Below are 19,977 nucleotides of genomic sequence, written 5' to 3'. Positions count from 1 at the left end.
CCCGCCCGCCCACTTCGCTCAACTAATGCATGCCGCCTCTCTTGCCAACTGATTACTTCCTCCCACTCCCGCATCCGAGATTTTGCCCGTGCTGCTCCCTACCTTTGGAATGCTCTCCCTCTCCCCATCAGACTCTCCACCTCTCTACAAATCTTCAAATGGGCTCTCAAGACCCACTACTTTATCAAGGCCTTCCAGCTCATATACTAACCCACCTCATGCTCTTTCCTTCCCATCTTCCCCTTCTGTGTCACGACTGTCTGTCTGCCCCTCCCCTTAGAATGTAAGCTCTCACGAGCAGGGACCTCTTCCCTCATGTGCTTCTCTTTACACTTAACACGGGACCGCCAATTCCCGGCAGCTTATTGTGAGTGCTTTAATCACTATTTCAGCAATGTATATAAGTTGTGTCCTTGTCCTGTACTGTAATGTACTGTATGTTACTTGTTTCTTGCTCACCTATTAGTTCTATGTACTATGTAAGGCGCTGCGGAACACTTGTGGCGCCATATAAATAAAGAATAATAATAATAATAATAATAATCTCTACATCAATGAATTTGCTCACATAGGGACTCACTTGAAGATAGACATCTAAAGTAAGCTTTTTTTGTACTGTGCTATTTGTATATCATTGACTATAGGCCCTCATACATCAGCAATCTGAAAACCACAATTGGACAATTTGAAGATTTATTGCCCGAATTTAGGATTTCCCAATCTAGTAGTCTGGGCCCATACACTACAGATCTTTTTCAGTGATTTGCAGATCGTTTTCAGCAAACACAGATCTGCCAATCTTGAAAGGCCCATCATTTTACTAGTAACGGTGTCACAATTGGTGTCTGCGAGTTACCTGTCTCAGGTGGTGATCGGATTTCAACGGAGGCCGGCATGACTGGAATCACAGATAATGTAAATAGCTCTATTTACAAGACTTGGGTAGCAGTGAAAACTGCCTTTGATGATAAATGACAGGAACTGGAGGGACCGGACTGGGACCGGCAGGAAGACTTGTTGAGTTGAACTGATGAGCTTGGAACTTGACTCAGGACTGGAATGTGACAATGGCTGAAGGGAAGTCAGGTAATGCTGAGACGAGGGCTAAACAGGGTAATCTGGAATTACTATGACAAAGGCTAGAACTCAGGTGCAGGCTGGACAGGATAATTGGAAATAACAGGTTTCAGGAAGGATTGGGTAGGTTTGGGAATTTGCAGGCTGGACAGGATAATTGGAAATAACAGGTTTCAGGAAGGAATGGGTAGGTTTGGGAATTTGCAGGCTGGACAGGATAATTGGAAATAACAGGTTTCAGGAAGGAATGGGTAGGTTTGGGAATTTGCAGGCTGGACAGGATAATTGGAAATGACAGGTTTCAGGAAGGAATGGGTAGGTTTGGGAATTTTAGGTTCAGGGAGGGAATAGGTAGGTAACAGGGGCAGGAGTTGATCCACAGCAGGAAGCAAGGCAGGGTAACATGATGCAGTTTTACAGAGTGCCAGGGACCAACCAGGAGTAGGACTAGCAGGAGAGCACAGGCCAGGTATTCTGTAACAGGACGTCTGGATGCCAGGTATTACTGTAGCAGGTTTTCGGGATGCACCAGAGGTTGCTGTCAGCAGGCTTACTGGATCGCCAGGCTTGGCTGTAACAGGTTTTCTGGAAGCACCGGGGGTTGCTGCCAGCAGATTTACTGGATTGCCAGGTACAGCTGAAACAGGTTTTCTGGATAGCGCCAGGGATTGCTGTAGCAGGTTACAGGGACAGACTTGAATGCATGAACCATACACCACGGGAAGACGAGATGTTCAGGCCCAGAATGCTATCAGGAGAGGATATATATACCATGGGTCTGGCATCAATTGGTGGATAGGGAGTATACATCTCTGCAGCTCTGAATCCAATCAGGGCTAGCAGTGCTCACAGACAGAGGAGAGGCCAGGTGCAATAATCAGAGCAAATCCTCCAGGCAAATTACACACACAGATCCATGGGGAAGCTGACAGGGGTAAGTCTCAAAGCAAAAAGGTGACAACTAGACAGGGTCGTGACAAACGGTATGCAAATCTGCTGATCATCTCCAAACAATCTACAGTCCCAATCCATCTGTGAAATCCAACATGTTGGATAATCTGATTTAACAATTCCAATAACTCTTTAGTTACAATCTGTGATCTGTAAAGCCCATACATTGCAGATATTTTTATACAATCATCTGCAAATTGCAGAATTGCCACAATCGATTGCTGATGTATGGGGGGCTTTATGTGTGAAGAGGCATAATCGGGTAGGGAAAGGACTGTCAGACTTGTCTGTGATGTTTTGTGACAAATGACCCTTGATTTTTCCATCAATGATGGGAGACCGATGTTTTCCCACCATTGAAGATTTTGTGTGGATTTCTGGCTCTTTTGCACTCTAAATTGGCATGAATCTCTCGGAAAAGACAGGGGAAAGTGAAATAGAACTTCACATATTTGCAATCATTGATGTTGTGCAGATGATGACCAAAGGTGGGCTTTCTATGCCAACCATGCTAAAAGGTCAGTGGTTTCCTCCCACAGTTATCTCTCTATGATAACATCGATGTTAGGACTTCAATATCCCATCCCCAATCTGACCTGATGATAACCATCAGCACCCACCTCCTTACAAAAATAACAAACAATTCTGAAATAGATACTATATACCCCCCCTCTTCCACCGCAAAGTGATAATAGAACCAATATTTAAAATTGCCTCTACCAGCAAAGACTGTGAACGATGGTGGCATTGCTCTCTTTTCCATAGAGCGGCGGCATTTATCAACATCAATTTGCACAATATATTTATAACAGGGTTTTTCACGCAAACGCTTCCAACTCTAAGGGGTGGATTTACTAAACATCTGTTATCAAAGCCGCCAATCATCGGCGAGTTTGTCCGATATTTTTATAACAGCAACAGAAATCAATGTTAAACCAGGCTTGTGTCTGTGTACAGAAGCTGCCGGAGCGATGGAACCACACTAACTGTGGAATGTTTTGGGGGTTCCTGGGCAGTGAGTGTGAGGTGGTCAAACAGAAGCATAGAGATATTCTGTATGATGGGTGTGTTATGGGAATGTCACGGGTGCGTCACAGGAATGTTTGCGAAATTAGATGACTAACTGTATACATTAGAGACCAGAGGTACTGTACCTAGCATGCAGCTAGTGCAAGTCCCAGTGGTGCTTCTGATGGTTGCAACTGCAGACAACCAAAATGGGTGCCCCACCCCTTGAGCACTCAGAAGCACGCTTGTACACCAGGGGAAGGGCTGATTCCAGCATTAGCATAAAGCCACAGACACGACTATTGCAAAGACACCATGTGACTCAGGACCAGCCCCTACAATATATATCACACAGTGGGGCAGATGTACGAAGCTCTGGAAAGTGACCAGCCAGTCAGCTCTTAACTGTCATGTTATAGGCTGTGTTTGAAAACTGACAGTTGGGAGCTGATTGGTTGGTCGTTTATCACTCACTTTATCACTTCCCAGAGCTTCATACATCTGCCCCATTATCTGAGTGAACAGAGGAATCATGTCCACGAGGCCTCGCCCCTTAGTCATCCCGCTTTGGGGGGCATGACTGTATGCCACGCCTCCCATTGTCGTAATGCCGGGGGCAATCCTGGCGCTCCAGGATCTGTTGGGAAACCCCCACTCTCTCCATACACAGGGGTGTCTGTAATGGATGATGCATGCGCACACCATCCATCGCTGCTGCTAGCCGCTGGGTGACACCATCCGAGGGGTTGACACCCAAATAGCAAAGCAGCTCTGCTATTTGGTTGTCATCCCCCTCGGATGGTGTCTATCGGTGTTGTCCACATCCCGTAAGTGATGCCACTGCAGTGTAATCCAGTGGATAATCAGAGACGGAGTTCTGCTTCAAACTGTGAAAAAGTTTTGCTATGATATCAGGGTAACATTTTTTTAAGAGACGCAGTGGTTCCTATATTAGGAATCTTTACAAATGAGGTGTCATTACTTTAGTTCTATTTGTAGATAAAATCCAATTAATTAAAAATGTAATACTGTACAGTACTTTTATAACTGTTTTGTTATTGATGATTTATATTTTAGCAGGTAATAAAGTTGTATATTTATATGTTTTAACTTATTGACAATAACTACTGTATCACCCAACACATGCCCAGCCTCCCTTATGTTGTATTTCATAATAACATACTTGAAATCAAAAACATTTTTGTTGTGAGATGCTTAATCCTAATACAGTATATATAGAGCAGAATGTTATATAGAGCAGAATGTTATATAGAGCAGAATGTTCTACTGATGTCAGTCTTTTACAATACACAACCTCCTCAACAGCGTTACAGCAAGGCTCACTGCCGCCCTGTGCCGGCTCAACCCCCGCACACATGATGTCATGCAAGTGGGCAGAGCTGGTGGCAGCAGAAAGTGGGCTGCTGGGTGCCATTCCAGACACCTTTGATCATATGCAGGGGATATGGGGTAGAGATGGATTCCCTCCCGGGCTCCTGTGTTCTGGATGACGGCAGCGCTCACGCACTCTTCTCTACAACCTTTCTCCACGATATGTCCCTATGGTCCTGATTTTGAGTTGTACGCTATGTCGATATTTACACAGTTGGCCAATATATTTATGACAGCACATGCATTTAAGTCGCACAGATCCTGCGTCCCAGTGACTCTGCCATATTGCTCGCAGAGAGGATTTAAATGCAAAGTGATTGACCAATTGTGGGTGGTAATGGAGCTTTGGTTATAAAAGCGTGGGTGTGTCGCAATGGTTTTATAGGAGTGTTGGATCCAGAAGGACGATGACCGACTGAGCTGCGGCCGATGCAGCAACATTTTATGCAGATGCTGTAACTTTGTACGCAGATGTTTGGATTTGCAAAGCCGCAGTTGGACGTTTCAATACATCTCCCAGTGGCTGCAACATTTCCATATTATCACATAGCAGCTGCATGAAAAGTCACAGTCAAAACGGGTATTTGAGGGCCTCATAACAACAGTTTGTAAGTGCCCCTATGTACTGCCCAATGGTGAAAAATGTATATAGCACATGTAACTTTGACAAGGAAGATGGGCCCCCCTCATCTCTGGGCCCCATAGCAGCTGCACCCCTTGCACTTATAATAGTTACTTCCCTGCTTACAACTCTGATTTTGGCCCCTATGATCATTTGTTACAAATGTGAGTCCATTATAGTAAGCAGTGAGTATGACCAGCTGATATCAGCAGTATTAGTCATGCAGTGTTATCATGTCCTCTCCGCAGATCACTGTACGTGTCCTGTAACTTGTACTGCAAGCCCTACAGGAAATACAAATGTATATTGTTACACTGTACATACAGTAGTATATAGAAACATACACATATATTCCATACACATATATATCATACATGGGATGGGTAGGGGATCCTGGAACTCAGGATCCTGGTGGTCAGAATCCCGATGCCAGCATCCCAACAGGATTAGGATACCAACATCTGTCGGTAGGTATTCTAACCAGATGCGTAACTAGGGTGGTGCAACCTGTGCCATGGCACAGGGCATCGCAGGGCAGGGGGGGCTGTTTGGACCTGTCAATTTTCCTGTCACTTGTAACTACTACTTCTTTTATCCCCAGCATCTGCTGGCCTCCCCTATCTCTTCCCTGGCCCTTCCCATGAGGCCATGGTCCTTTCTCAGGTGCACTAACTTATGTCCTTATTTGAAAAATGGGGGGGCACCAATGCTCTCTCTGGCACAGAGAGAGCATTACGACTTTGATCCTAACCCTCTCCTTACCCTAAACCTAACCCACGCCCCAGTGCCTAAACCTAACCTTCCACTCCCGACACCCTAAATCTAACCCTCCCCCCTAGTGCCTAACCCTCCCCCTAGTGCCTATCCCTAACCCCTAATCATAACCCTCCCCCTAACCATGCTACTTACCTTAGGGACTCCGGTGGTCGGGATGCCGGTGCCGGGACTCTGACACGTGTCGGGATTCCGGCTCAGGCATTTTGAGAGCCGGAATCTCCATGGTCGGGATATTGACCGCATATCCCATACACGTATAGACTATACACATATAGACTATACACATATATACACACCCGGTACTGTGGCAACATTTTCGTCATCATTTCTAGGGATATTTGATGAGCAGGTGCCAATGAACCTCTCACACATGGCAATGCTGCATTTACTGATCTTGGATGTGTTTACATTTTCTGCCAATTTTGTAATACTCCTCTTCTATACATAAGCGCTCATACAGCTCAGAGAGTAATAATATGCTGGGGATGTTGTATTACATCTAAATAAATAACTGCGCGTGTGTGTATCTGGGAACTTAGGGGCTGACGCTGACTAGCACAGATCTATGTTCACGGATACAAATGGGGAGTTCTTGCATATAGAGCAGATGTAAAAGTACATATTACACAGGTCTGCCCTATTCTGAGTCGGACTGAGAGCCTGATTCAGAACCGAACGCTCTGACCAGAGCGCTCGCTCTGAATCAGGGCCCTCCTCCCTAAAAATGGAGCGGCCTCTTGGACGCTCGCATAGCTGTGGGTTACCACCCACAGCTATGCGAGTGTCCATGATGATGGTCGCGATGGTCAAGACCATCGCGACCATCGTGCTTGCGACGAGACCCTGCGGTAGGGTCTCGGTGACCGCAAGCCCTGGAGTGATTTTGGCTCTATCAGAGCCAAAATCACTCCCACTGACATCACTAGTGATGTCAGTGGGGCCGGACCCAGACGGTAGGCGTTCCCATGGGAACGCTTACCGTCTGGGCAGCCACGCCCCCGGCAAGCCCACCAAAGGGGGCGTGCTGTCACTCACCATCGACAGCACGCCCCCTTTGGTGCAAGACCCCGAGCGACAAATTCCTTGTCGCTCGCCGGGTCTCGTGCATGCGCACGACAGAGCTCCCTCCGTCATGCACATGCGCATTCGGGCACCATCGACCCGATTGCCGTCCTTCGCTCGCGAGCGGGTCTGAATCAGGCCCTGAGCTTGGATGGATCTGTCTTTCCATGAACTACAGTAGTACATTTTGGGGCGGGAATGGGCAGTGACAATGTCATCACATGTAACCGCCCTGACTTGTGGGCGTGTATCTAAGGGGTCTATTTATCAAGCTGTGAAAAATGTGGAGAAGAGAACTGGTAGAGAAGTTGCCCATAGCAACCAATCATCTTTCAAGCAGCATTTATCAAGTACAGTCTATAAAATAATAGGTAGGAGCTGATTGATTGCTATGGGCAACTTTTCCACAGGTTCACTTCTCCACACTTTCACTGCTTGATAAATAGACCCCTAAAGCTCCATGCGTTTGGGGAAGGGAAGCCTGTGTCTAATGGATCTCCTGCCCCTAGCATAGAGCTGGTGCACATGCAGATACTAATGATGGTGTTTGCGGAGGCTTGTGTAAAACCAATGGGCGGCAGAGGTCTCTGCTTGCACACGCATGAACCCCCTCATTAGTTCTATGGATACTCCTATTAATCCTATTATGCGTTCACATAAGACAGGAAATCAGGCTTCAGCGGCCGCCTGTAGCTGCAGCCTTTTTACATGTGACTCAGAATCAGCGCTTTATACTGTAAACTATAATGAGGCAAAGATCAATGTAAATGGTAAACATAGGGTCTGATTCAGAGCCAGACGCTCTTTCAGAGTGCTCGCTCTGAAAGCCTCCTGGCCGCTTGCTAAGCTGTGGGTGACCACCCACAGCTTTTACAAGCGGCCAGGTGATGGTCACGATAGTCGTGATCATTGCGGCCATTGGGCTTGCGACGAGACCCTGGTGGCAGGGTCTCATCCATCGCAAGCCCCACTGAGCTTCCGGCTCTAATAGAGCCAGAAGCTCACTACTGAGGTTGCCCCCAAACGGCAGGCGTTCCTTTGGGAACGCCTCCATTTGGCCAGCCACCCGCCTGCCTGCCTCCAAAATGGGGCGAGCTGTAAATCACAATTGACAGCCGCCCCGTTTTGGTCCGAGACCTGTAGCGACGGAGCGCCCGTCGCTGGCCAGGTCTCGCGCATGTGCACGCTGGAGTCGGTGTGCGCATGTGCAGTGGGAGACCATCGACCCACTTGTGAGCGATGTGCGCTCGCAAGGGGGTCTGAACCAGGCTTTATATTCTGCAATATCTAAATCTGGCCAATTGGATGTCACCATCTATGAGGATGTACAATGCTGTGACTTCTGATGGGAGGAGCTGGGGAGATGGGGGCACAGTGTGCTTAGTGGTTAGTGCCGGCTCAGTACATTTTATGCTCCTCCATGTAACACAAAGATGTCATTATGTGGGATAAACCATATAAAGAGATATAAGGGGTGGAGATGGTGACATTTCAGGCTGGATAGGCAGCAGAGTTTTTGGGGCAATGAAATATAAAGAATGTAATCACTTAGAACAGTCACCATTATTTCCTTTACTCTCACATATTAGTCACTGTAATAAATTCCTTTGAGTGGATTCTTTGTTACTAAAGAAACATAAGAGATTGTTGCCTCTCTATAAACACTTACCATATATGTGGCCTCCTGGGTAGCAGGATGATGCTAGAAAAATAATAATAAAAAAGAGGTGTGTTATGTGTATAATATGTATTATTCGGTTTTATATATAGTATATGTGGTATATTATGTCGGCATTCACAATGTCAACGCTCACATAATGTTTACATTGCCAAAATGTCAGCATTATAGATGTCTGCAGTTTTACCCTAATTAAAGCCTAACCCTAACCCAAAAATCATGCATCAATATTGCATCAATGTCGATATTATGTCAGTGTGGACATGGGGAATTACAACAGTTTGAATGTCGCATTCAGACCATGGACCTGATTCAGATCCGCACGCAAACGCCATCACAGCTGCGATCTCTCACGGATCACAATTTGCAAAAATATGCTAATGTCTCACTTGTCACCCAGCGCTTAGAGACGCCCACTGACCGCATCTCACATCCGCCGCTCACACACACACAACCATAAACATCAGAAACATGGAAACATCAGAAACAGTAATCTGCCGCAGACACAGCGGGTCTCCAGAAACATAGGGCTCTCCGGCTGAGATCAAAGACGCAGTGGCTAATTTATGGATGTCCAGAATACAGTGTTTAAATGCTACCAACTCATCTGTGTTTCTCTTGCCACCCTCCACGTTACCTCTCCCAAATGCTGCCTACCTGTCACTCAGTTTGCAAGTGAATCCTCTGTATGAGTATAATTGCAATTCAATCACTGAGCGTGCGCTGTGCGGCTTTCACACGTGCACAATGGCTGACAATCGCTCCATCTGCATAATCATCCTCATTTGCATGCGGGTCTGAATAACGGCCCATGTCAACATTCTGAATGTTGACACAATTATTGCATTCCAATAGATTATAGACACAAAAGAAGCTTTTTAAAGCTAATGCTAACAAAACCATAAAGCACGCAATACAAAATAAAGTTTAATAAAAATCATTTACTGTACATTAAAAAAAATGTAACACTACAAAACCTGTAAAATAATATTTTTCAACACAAAGTTTGTTGTGTAACATGGACGCCAGCCAGTGATTCCGCACATGCGCACAAGCCAGCTGCACAGACCCTCTGGGAGTTATAGGCAGGAGCCGACACTGGAGCCAACCAAAAAGTTCCTAATTACCCTTTATGCTCCACTTTTCTATATATTACTGTCATAGATGGGAGATTCACATTCTCTTTGAAAATTGCAACGTCATCCATTTAAAACAAAACATGTAAAATACATATGCTGCATACATCAATAGGTTGAAAAGAGGACACACAATCTTACAGTGACACAAACACAGTCAATTCCATAATTTCTAATGTGTATTATAATTATTTATTTATTTAACTTTTTTTTTATCAGCAGCCCACTTTCTTCCATTTCTTTCTTCCTTTTATTATATGGATCTATCTCTCTTTGCTTGACCACATATTATCTGTATGAGTTAAGCTGAGTACACATGGTACGATTTCAATGAACGATATCGTTCATCGTTAAATTGTTCATATCATTCCTACTTATGCAACCAGCGTCCAATGAACGACCAACGTAACGATATCCAGGGGCGAAGCTACGGCCGGTGCAGCCGGTGCACTGCACCAAGGCCCACCGCAATATAGGGGTCCATACTGTCTGTATGGCAGGTGCAGAGCAGCTGCTTGCCGGGCAGTCATCAAGGCTGTGACTGACCCGGCCGGCAGCTACACGCAGGGGACAGAAGCACAGTGCAACCAGGCTCAGCACTGCAGTGCACTACTGGTTAATAATTCCCAGTAGGCTCTGCAGTGGGGTCAGAGGACCATGTGCTGAGCTCTGATTGGAGGAGCCCATCACATGCTCCTCTGACCCAGCAGCAGAGTAGCCTCATGGGTGTGACTCATTGTGAGGCTGTGATTGCTGCTCTGCTGGCTGCCTTAGGATGCTGCATATAGGTGGCATAATGTGTGAGGACTACAGTGTAGCATAATGTGTGGGGACTACAGTGTAGCATAATGTGTGGGCACTACAGGTGGCATAATGTGTGGAGACTACAGTGTAGCGTAATGTGTGAGCACTAGAGGTGGCATAATGTGTGGGGACTACAGTGTAGCATAATGTGTGGGTACTAGAGGTGGCATAATGTGTGGGCACTACAGGTGGCATAACATGTGGGCACTACAGGGTAGCATTATGTGTGGGCACTACAGGTAGCATAATGTGGGGTGTACAACAGTGTTGCATAATGTGTGGGGCACTACAGTGTGACTTAATGTGGGGGTACTACAGTGTGGTATAATGTGTTGGGACCCACTACATCTCCCTTTCACCCACTGCCTGTGCTCTCTCTCTGTCACACACTGCCTGTCACCCTCTCCATGTCACCCACTGTCTGACACCTCTCCCTATCTCCCTCTCACCCTCTCCCTCTCACCCACTGCTTTTCCCTGTCACCTCTACCTATCACTCTCTCCCAGTCACCCACTGACTATCCCCTCTCCCTTTCACCCATTGCATGTCAACTATCCCTGTCACCCTCTCCTTCTCTGTCACCCACTGCCTCTTCCCTCTCCCTCTCAACCACTGTTTCTCCCTGTAACCCAAGGCCTGTCACCTCTCCCTATCACCGTCTCCCTGTCACCCACTGCCTCTTCCCTCTCCCTGTCACCCACTGCCTCTTCCCTCTCCCTGTCACCCACTGCTTCTCCCTGTCACCCTCTCCTTGTACGGCGGAGGAGGGGGGCCCAAAGCAAATTTTTGCACCTGGGCCCAACACTCACAAGTTCCGCCACTGACAATATGGTTGGTCGTTCATAGTTTGTGATATCTGTCAACACACCGGGAAATTCAAAAGAGATCGTCCCGTGTGTACGCACCATTACAGTATGAACTTTGACTTTTTTATTTTTAATTGCTAGCAGGCATACAGTATATAAGATGGCAGGTCCTTCCAATTCTGATACTATGGTCCCAGTTCTATGTGGCCTCTCCACAACACCAATATTTAAAGGGTTCACGTATTTAATTTATTAATCATATTTAAAAGCGTAGATCTGTTTTATAGCGTAAAATCATTTTTTTGTAGTAGAAATTACATTTCTTGGCACACAATTATTTCAGCAAAAGATCAGCACTGATTTCTTTAAAAAAAAAAATATTAATTTCATAGTTTACAAAATGTATATGGTTGAAAACAATATCTATTTTGTAACATCTGGACATTTTGTATTAGGAGTATTGTTTTACATTATATTATTTGTCAACTACATTATGGACAGAATTACCAATTACCAAACTGCTCCCCATATTAAAGGAAAGTTCCTGCAACATTATACACATATACAATACTAATACAGTTATTTTGCATTTATACATTGCGTACTGTATAGCAGCAAAGTCCTAGCGATAGTCTATAGCAGGTCACTGATTATGTGTTAATGGGACAAGCATGCCTGATTTTCCCGTTGGTGTAATAGATTTTTTTTTTTTCAAATATGGATCAATTTGTGAAATTGATAAGTGATTAAATTACTTAATTTAATAATCACACCCAGAATATCTTTCTTCTTCTGCTGTAAAGTATTATGCACCTGTACTTGTTAATGTAAGCACAGTTTTAGCACTAGAGCCAACTATGAAATAAGAGTTGTAGCATGAGATCATGTGATTTATTTATTAGAATTAATGTTATGTAGAAAGAACTGAACACTGATTTATGTAATAACACATTTGCTTTAAAATGTGGTGATTTGATAGAATACATATAATGTTTTGAGATGTGAAATTATTGGAAAATCAGTTCCTCACTCACCACTGTAGCAGCCGGTACATTGTAATACTCCATCGCTGGCTCCTGCTTCTTATTTGATGTTTCTGTTGGTTAATTAGAAACACTTAGATGCATTTACATTGATTATGATCTAGGGTATTACTGTTTTATTGAGACGTACTGCTGCTAAGGGGTAAATTTACTAAAGTGAGAGTTTTTAGAAGTGAGTTTTAGAAGTGATATTGCCCATAGCAAGCAATCAGATTCTACTTAACATTTAACTAGCACCTTCTAGAAGATAATAGCTAGGATATGACTCTTTGCTATGGGCAACATCACTTCTATAACTCACTTCTACAAACTCTCACTTTAGTAAATTTGCCCCTAAGTTTGGTACTCAATGAGTTTCGCGTCAGCGATAAAGTTTCGCCTGCCGGACTTTCTACCGAAATCGCGTGTTTGGGACACAGAAACTTTTCATGCGCGCCCCCGCTATTCACCCTTTCCAATTCCAAACCACGCAAAAACAGCAAGCCGCGAAGTCGGAACAGGCAGAAAGTGCTGTCAGAAATGGGGAAATCAGACAAAAAGATGCACTAACATTGGGGATCAATGTAGATGTCCCCGAATAGCCCTAATAAAGCTATTTGGGGTACTTAAGTTGTTTCAATTGTTTCTTATTAGCGCTTTTGCACAAGTGGGGAAGAATGGCATTTTGCAGTATTTTTTGGTGAAAATAAGTAGTCCTGTCAAATTTGGGGTACGGGTGCTAGCATATTTTAAACTTGCTAAAGTGAAGTTAAAAAAATTGTGAAAAATGCACCTGTTGCAAGCACCTGCAATCAAAAAAACAGCTGACCCATCCTTGCAGACCCCCCAAAAGTCTATTTTGCTAGTTTTTATGCTTGTCCCCCCACTTTGTACTTTTTTGCCCCCAAAATGAAAGAACTTTTTTGGGGTGTTCTTAACTTTTTTTTAGGGATTTTTTGACAGTATCCTTTGGGGGGCTGTCCCAAGGTTTCTGAGTGATTTCCCCACCTTTGCACCCCAAAATAAAGAAAATGCACTTTTTTTCTCCTGCTATTCAGAGGCAAATCTTTTTCGCCTATTACATTGCATTGAGTTTCCGCTTACACAAAAACCATTTGGGATTGAATACGGAGATAGGTTTCCTCCATGTGAAAATCTGAGATCTGCGGTAATTTTCAGCGGATCTCGGCTTTTTGTGGCTACTTGAATACTACCCAAAGTGTGTTATAAATGATTGTACTGTAATATTAAGTATTTTATTCTGATAGACAGTTATCACAACTATTAACGGGTTCGGTGCAGGAGGTCGACACTTACTATGTCCACAGTAATACCACTTTTACACCAACTTGCCTGGTCTGATCCTGGAGTTGGAACACTGGGCCTGATTCAGACCCACTCGCAAGGCTGCGTTCGCACGTAGCCGGCCAATCTTCGCAATCTGCGCATGCGTATAAGATGCAGTGCACGTACGCGAACCAGTCACCGCGATTGGGAAGTGATTGCAGCGAGTACACAGACTCCTCGCAAGGATGAGTGACAGGATGTGCCGTTTGTGGGTGGTGACAGGGGGGAATGGGTATGAAATACCACCGGCCGCATGGCCGGCGGTTAGATACCCATCGGCGGCAGGCCGACAGGAGCAGAGTGCGAAGCAGCGGAAGCCCGACAGCGCTGAAAATCCTGATCATGGATAGGTAAGAATCCACTAACCTAACCCCCCTACCCCTAACCCTCCTTAGGGGTGCCTAACCCTAACTTCCCCCCCAAGTGCCTAACCCTAATCCCCCCTCTAAGTGCCTAACCCTAACCACCCCCTTCCCCGCTGCCTAAACCTAAGTCCCCCGGGGGGTGCCTAACCCTAAGTCCCCTCCGGGGGTGCCTAACCCTAACCCTCCCTCCCCCTAGCCTAACCCTAACCCTCCTGGGGGGGTGCCTAACCCTAAGTCCCCCCCGGGAGCCCTAAACCTAACCCTCCCCCCCGCTGCTGTCCGCTCACGGTGCCCGGCATCACTACGATCATGAGGTCGGGCGCCGGTCTCCCGGCGTTGGGAAAATGCGGGCGTCTACATCTAGACGCCCGGCATTTCACCCTTGCCGGGATAAGACAGTCGGGAAGCCGGCTGCCGGTATTTAGGCAGTCGGCTTCCCGATTGCTTCCCGACAGGGGAAGGTCGATAGAAAAGGGGGTATGGTGCTGTGAACGCAGGCGTGCCTGAGCATCAAAACGCCATTTCAGGGGCGTGCATAAATAAAATGCTGCATCATAGTACATGTCACATGGCTGTATTACACACTGCAGCGTTCGCAGTGCTTGGTATGGTCAACCACAAGTGCTGCATATGGGTCCGATGTTACTCAATGTTACTGATTGTTGGATACATTTCCTAGAGATGATGTGTGCTTTGAAGGGAAAGTGGGCATCTTACGACAGGCTGGTGGGCATCTAAATAAATACCGCAATCGCACGCAATAGTGGGTGTACTAATGTCTTGCCGTGCGATTGCGGGATTTGCATACTTTGGCAGCTGATGGCTGCGTGCGAATGCATGTAGCGAGCGGGTATGAATCAGGCACTCTGTTGGAACCTGGATCAGACCCGGCACAGAACCCTTTCATATTGCGGTGTCGGCCCAGGATATTCCTGAGTCTACGCCATTCACACCGGAATCGGGTCTGCAGTGACTTGGCTGTTCCGGCGTTGCAGTGGACACTTGGAGATGATGTAATATATAAATTATATATATATATATATATATATCAATTATATATATATATATATATATGTATATATATACACACATAACAAAATGGAGACAAATATTTTTTGCTATAGACATTTGCGCAGGGCTTTTATTTGCTACATCATATTCAATACCATGTATTTTGTATGCTACTCCCATTACCTCTATGTTCTGCTCTCACAGGAAGGACACATCTCTTATACAGAAGAAAAGTTACACTAACAATCAGCACAATTCCCAGGACTGTCCCACAGATGATTCCAGCTGTCTCAGCAGAGCATCCACAGTCACCTGTACAGTAAATGGATGTGTAAGTTCTTATAATATTGTCACAGACCAAGTAGCATATAAAATAAAGTAAACATGAAAGCAATGAATACAATTAACGTAATATAATTTCTATTCTGTCCCCAATATACTGCCAACCGTGCCATACATCTTATTTGTCTCTATATATCCCTGAATATTGGCATATTTGACAAAAAGCAGAAGTGCGACAATAATCAATGTCACTGCTCTTCTCTCGAATAGAAGAATATGGGCACAAATTCCCATCTGCTAGTAAGTGCACAACTTCCATTGACAGTTTCAGTAATATTTTTTCAGCAATAATAATGTTTTGATGATGGATGGTTTTTCATGAGCCAGATGGACCTTAAACCCCCAAGCTAGGGAAGATTGGGGTTAATTAAAAGCAGTGCATTATGGGTATATTTATTGTTGTGATTGCCCTAGCCAATGAGTTTCATGGGGGCGTGTTTAGGGGTGTGGAATTCTCTTCTTACTGTAGCTGAAGGTTGCGCTCTCCCTCTTTTGCTGAATTTCTCTCCATTTTTTTTTGTTGTTTGTCAGTCCTTTTTATTGGATAGGAAAGAACGGCAGTGTCGTGGCCATTTCACTGCATTATGATATACTGTATATGTAGGTGCGCTCCCCTTCTATACACTGAGTAGGCTAATTTACCATACTGGGGTCAGTGTCACAGACTATTTGGTTGTTTACGTGTATTGGCATCGGAGTTGGAAGCCTTGTGCTTGCCGTTGTGAAGGTCAGTAAGCTGCAAGTTGTTGTTGACATCTCTTGGCATAAGACGAATGGTCACTGATCAACTGCTATTCTTTTTTTCACCGATGTATTTTTGCAATTATAAAATGAGCTGAGGGCTGTATAAGCACAAATCTATATAAGAGACCTAATTTTTTGTAATTGGTTAGAGATTAAGAACCTGTTGCTAGGTAGATTCTGTTGTTCGTTTATATTGATTGGTCAAAAGAGTTAGCCTATGGGTATGGTTTGGGGCATATACCTTTAAGGGGGCTTTTTAAGGAGAGATTTTAATTTGCTCCAGCCTCTTCTCAGTTTGGAAGTCAGGCTGAGTAGAATCTGTGTTATATTTCTGTTACCTCAAGAATTTGCTTTTGTTGTTAAACTGTTTTATTCTTTCCCTTTATTTAAATTTCTCCTGTCAATTTAATTGTATTGTACTTTCTCCTCTTTTCCTTTTGTTTGCATTACCCCCCTTTTTAATTCTCCCTTTCACATTAAATTGTGTTCCCCCTTCTGTCCCACCCTTTCTTTCCCGTAACATCAAGTCCTTGGTATCCACTGCGAGTACTATGTCAGCGACTCCACAGTTATGACTTGCCCCGCACCTCCTTTACCTCCAGTTTCCCCAGTTCCTGTCAGTGCGGAACCCCCCCTTCCCCCTACAGAACTAGTCATAACCAATCCGTTAATAATTTCTGTTTGCAGTTCTGAAGTTGTAGGTAGCACTTCAACTGTGCAGGTTCTACCAGGGGAGGTGGTTCAGAGGAAGAGACAAATGGCGGGCGAACAAATGGCATTAACCAGAGATTCATCCAGTTTGGTGGCAGCAACCAACACAGACCCTTTGGATATTCCTGGGCCATCTGAATCTGGTGAGCATGTTGTTTCTCATATGTAGTCTGTCAGTTCATCATCCGAATCTTCAACTAGCAGTGAATCTTCGGGTTCCCCCAAGCGCCCGCGAAAATTGGCTAAGTTAATTGCACACCGATTAGCTAAGAAAGCTGCAAAGTAGAAAGATACGTGTACAGCAGGACCTCCTTCTTAGTCTGCGCTTTTCTCAGAGGTGGTGCATTGCACAAACACAGCCGTGACTAGGGGGTTAAGGAAAAGAATGAGGGAAAAAATACAAAGGGGAAGTATGTACAGTAGATGTGTTCACGTTGCCTGATGAAATTAGGCAGGCTTTTGAAAAGGCGAAAAAGGCGGGAGGCATGGTAGAAAGTGCTTTCCATAGTTTTCATCATTGGTTAAGGGGTTTCTTAGTTTTTTCAGCATCTTATTTGGAAACAAGGCCCAATGAACATACAAACATCATAAAATACATGTTATTAGTTCACGAAATGTTCATGAAATCAAGTGGTTACGTATGGAGGGAGTATGACGAAAACTTTAGTCGGCAACAAGACGGAAACCCAATAACGCCTCTTGGTTTTAAAGATGTGGAGGTTTGGTTGGAGGTTACACAGCAAAGCAAATATTTGCTTAAGGGTCAGGATAAAAAAAACACCTCTGTCTCCAAGGCAGGCGCTGGGTACATGCAGAAGGGAAAATGCTTTGCTTACAATGACTCTAAATGTCACAGGGGTGCAAGTGGTCGTTTTCGACACTCGTGTAGAATTTGTGGAGCAAGTTACCCAGCTTCAGAGTGCAAGTCATCAGCAAGGGAGGGTCAGTCCGATCAGGTTACAGGCAGCGGATTTAATAAGTAAGGGTTCATCCCCAGTAGTGCTGTTGGATTTGAGTAAATGGCTGGTAAGATACCCCAGGAGAGATGATGCTCAATTTTTGTAGGAGGGATTTAGTACAGGTTTCCCTTTACCCATTATTGATTCTGTACAGGTTGTGGCGCTCAGGAATTTAAGGTCAGCGAGAGAGTTACCTCACGTGGTGGGACAGAAGGTGGAGGCGGAAATTAAGTTGGTATGCATGTGCGGTCCTTTCTTATCCGACCCTATGCCCAGCTTGTGCATTTCCCCATTAGGGGGGAAGTTCCGCTTAATCCAACATTTGTCTTACCCTCATGGGGGCTCTGTTAATGACGCGATTGCTAAGGAGTCTTGTAGAGTTTGGTACCAGTTGTTTGAAGAGGCTCTCAAATTGATTCGGGATTTTGACCCTGGGGCATTGATGGCGAAATTAGACATTGAGTCCGCTTTTCATCTCCTTCCGCTTCATCCCAACTGCCTAAGGTTCATGGGTTTTAAGTTAGACAGGCTTTTTTACTTAGATAAATGTTTACCCATGGGTTGTTCTTTCTCTTCTGCATATTTTGAGAAATTCAGTATGTTTTTACATTGGTGCATCCAATCAGGCACCGGTCACAGCGGAGTAGCACATTACTTAGACGATTTTCTCTGTATAGGCCTAAGAGACAGTAACATTTGTCAGGATCCTTTGTTTTTGGATGGCGCGTTGTTTAAAGTTATGGGGGTCTCAATGACACACGACAAGATGGAGGGACCGACGTGTTGTTTTTCATACCTGGGTATTGAAGTGGACACAGGTGTAGGTTGTTGTTGCATTTCTGTGGACAAAGTCCAGAAGCTTTTGGCCCAGATAGAGGAGTGCTTGAGCAAGGATAGTGTGAGGCTAAGTCAGGTCCAGTCTCTTCATGGTTCCTTCAATTTTGCCTGTAGAGTAATTCCAATGGGGACAGAAGCTGGAGATGGCAACTTCAGAGGTTGCCTAGCCGCATCATACTATACAATTGTAAAAGGAAATAAAGGATGATTTACGGGTTTGGTCATAGATTTCACTTAATTTCAATTTGGAACTTATCTGGCCCTCCTGGCCAGTGTCAAATTCGTACATTCAGGTATTTACTGATGCAGCTGGATCTTCTGGTTTTGGGGCCTTTTTCCAAGGGGAATGGTGTGCTGCTCCCTGGCCTTCATCTTGGTTTTAGCGTGGTTTCACGGCCAACTTGCTTTTGTTGGAGTTGTTTCCAATAATTGTGGCAGTTGAACTGTGGGCCAGCAAATTGTCGAATCAGAGCATTGTCTATAGGTGTGACAATTTGGGAGTTGTTCACGTGGTTAACATCCAGCATTCCTCTTAACTTCAGGCTCTTTGGCTTTTAAGGTACCTCGTTTTGAACTGTTTACAGTTTAACATCAATTTTACTGCGAAGCACGTGCCAGGTGTTGATAACAGGATAGCAGATGCTTGTATCGGTTCAACTTTGATAAGTTTCACTTTTTGTGCAGGAAGCCGAACCCTCTGGATTAACATGTCCTCCTTATGTCTGGCAGATTATCGATCAGGCATAGCGGAATTGGCACGTAAATCCTTGGCACCATCGACACTGCAAGCGTATGTGTCAGATTGGCAGGAGTGGGAAGCATATTGTATTAGGTACCGACAGGAGGGTAAGTCAGCCGAGCAATGTTTGCTGGCATTCATATGGGGCCAAAAAAGTCGGGGTAGGTCCAAGGCTTCCATGGCTTCCGCTTTAGCCGTGAATTCATTTTTTGCTATAATTAAACAAGTTAATGATCCTACTAAGTCATTTGTTTTGTCCAAGGCTCTTAAGGGATGGGCTAGGGAAAGGCCATCTCCAGCTGATTCTCATCCATTGATTTGGGATTATTGCAAGACCTTTTTGTTATCCTGAAATCGGTGGCAGATTCAGAATTTGAGGCAATTCTTTTCCAACTGGCTTTTTCCTTTGCTTTCTTTGGGGCTTTTAGAATTAGTGAGTTAGTGGCTTCAAATTCGGGGGACACCGGTTTGCTATTTAAAAACATCTTGTTGAAGGGAGAGGCAATTCTGTGTACGATTCCCTGCTCAAAACGGATCACATGGGAAGGGGTTGATGGTTGTCTCTAAAAAGTAATCTAGTCGCTGAG

The 19,977-nt window shown here is 44.8% G+C and overlaps 1 protein-coding gene across 1 annotated transcript in view; it reads right to left on the bottom strand.

Annotated features, from left to right (window-relative positions):
- Nucleotides 1-4,984: 4,984 nt before the first annotated feature.
- Nucleotides 4,985-19,977, bottom strand: part of LOC148535437 (cell adhesion molecule CEACAM7-like) — a 130,306-nt gene continuing 115,313 nt past the window's right edge. Inside the window, exons 6-9 of the mRNA XM_088462560.1 lie at nt 15,242-15,370; nt 12,348-12,409; nt 8,559-8,591; nt 4,985-5,334 (exon numbers count right to left, since the gene is read on the bottom strand). Of these exons, the coding sequence (XP_088318686.1) occupies nt 5,269-5,334; nt 8,559-8,591; nt 12,348-12,409; nt 15,242-15,370 (290 nt within the window). The 3' untranslated portion in view covers nt 4,985-5,268. The remainder of the gene's footprint in view (nt 5,335-8,558; nt 8,592-12,347; nt 12,410-15,241; nt 15,371-19,977) is intronic.

Source organism: Taudactylus pleione, unplaced genomic scaffold (genome assembly GCF_031769625.1).
Source record: "Taudactylus pleione unplaced genomic scaffold, aTauple2 ptg000051l, whole genome shotgun sequence".
In the NCBI taxonomy this organism is placed as follows: Eukaryota; Metazoa; Chordata; class Amphibia; order Anura; family Myobatrachidae; genus Taudactylus; species Taudactylus pleione.
The sequence above is the reverse complement of the archived record's forward strand: the minus strand, read 5'-3'. Positions and strand labels throughout refer to the sequence as shown.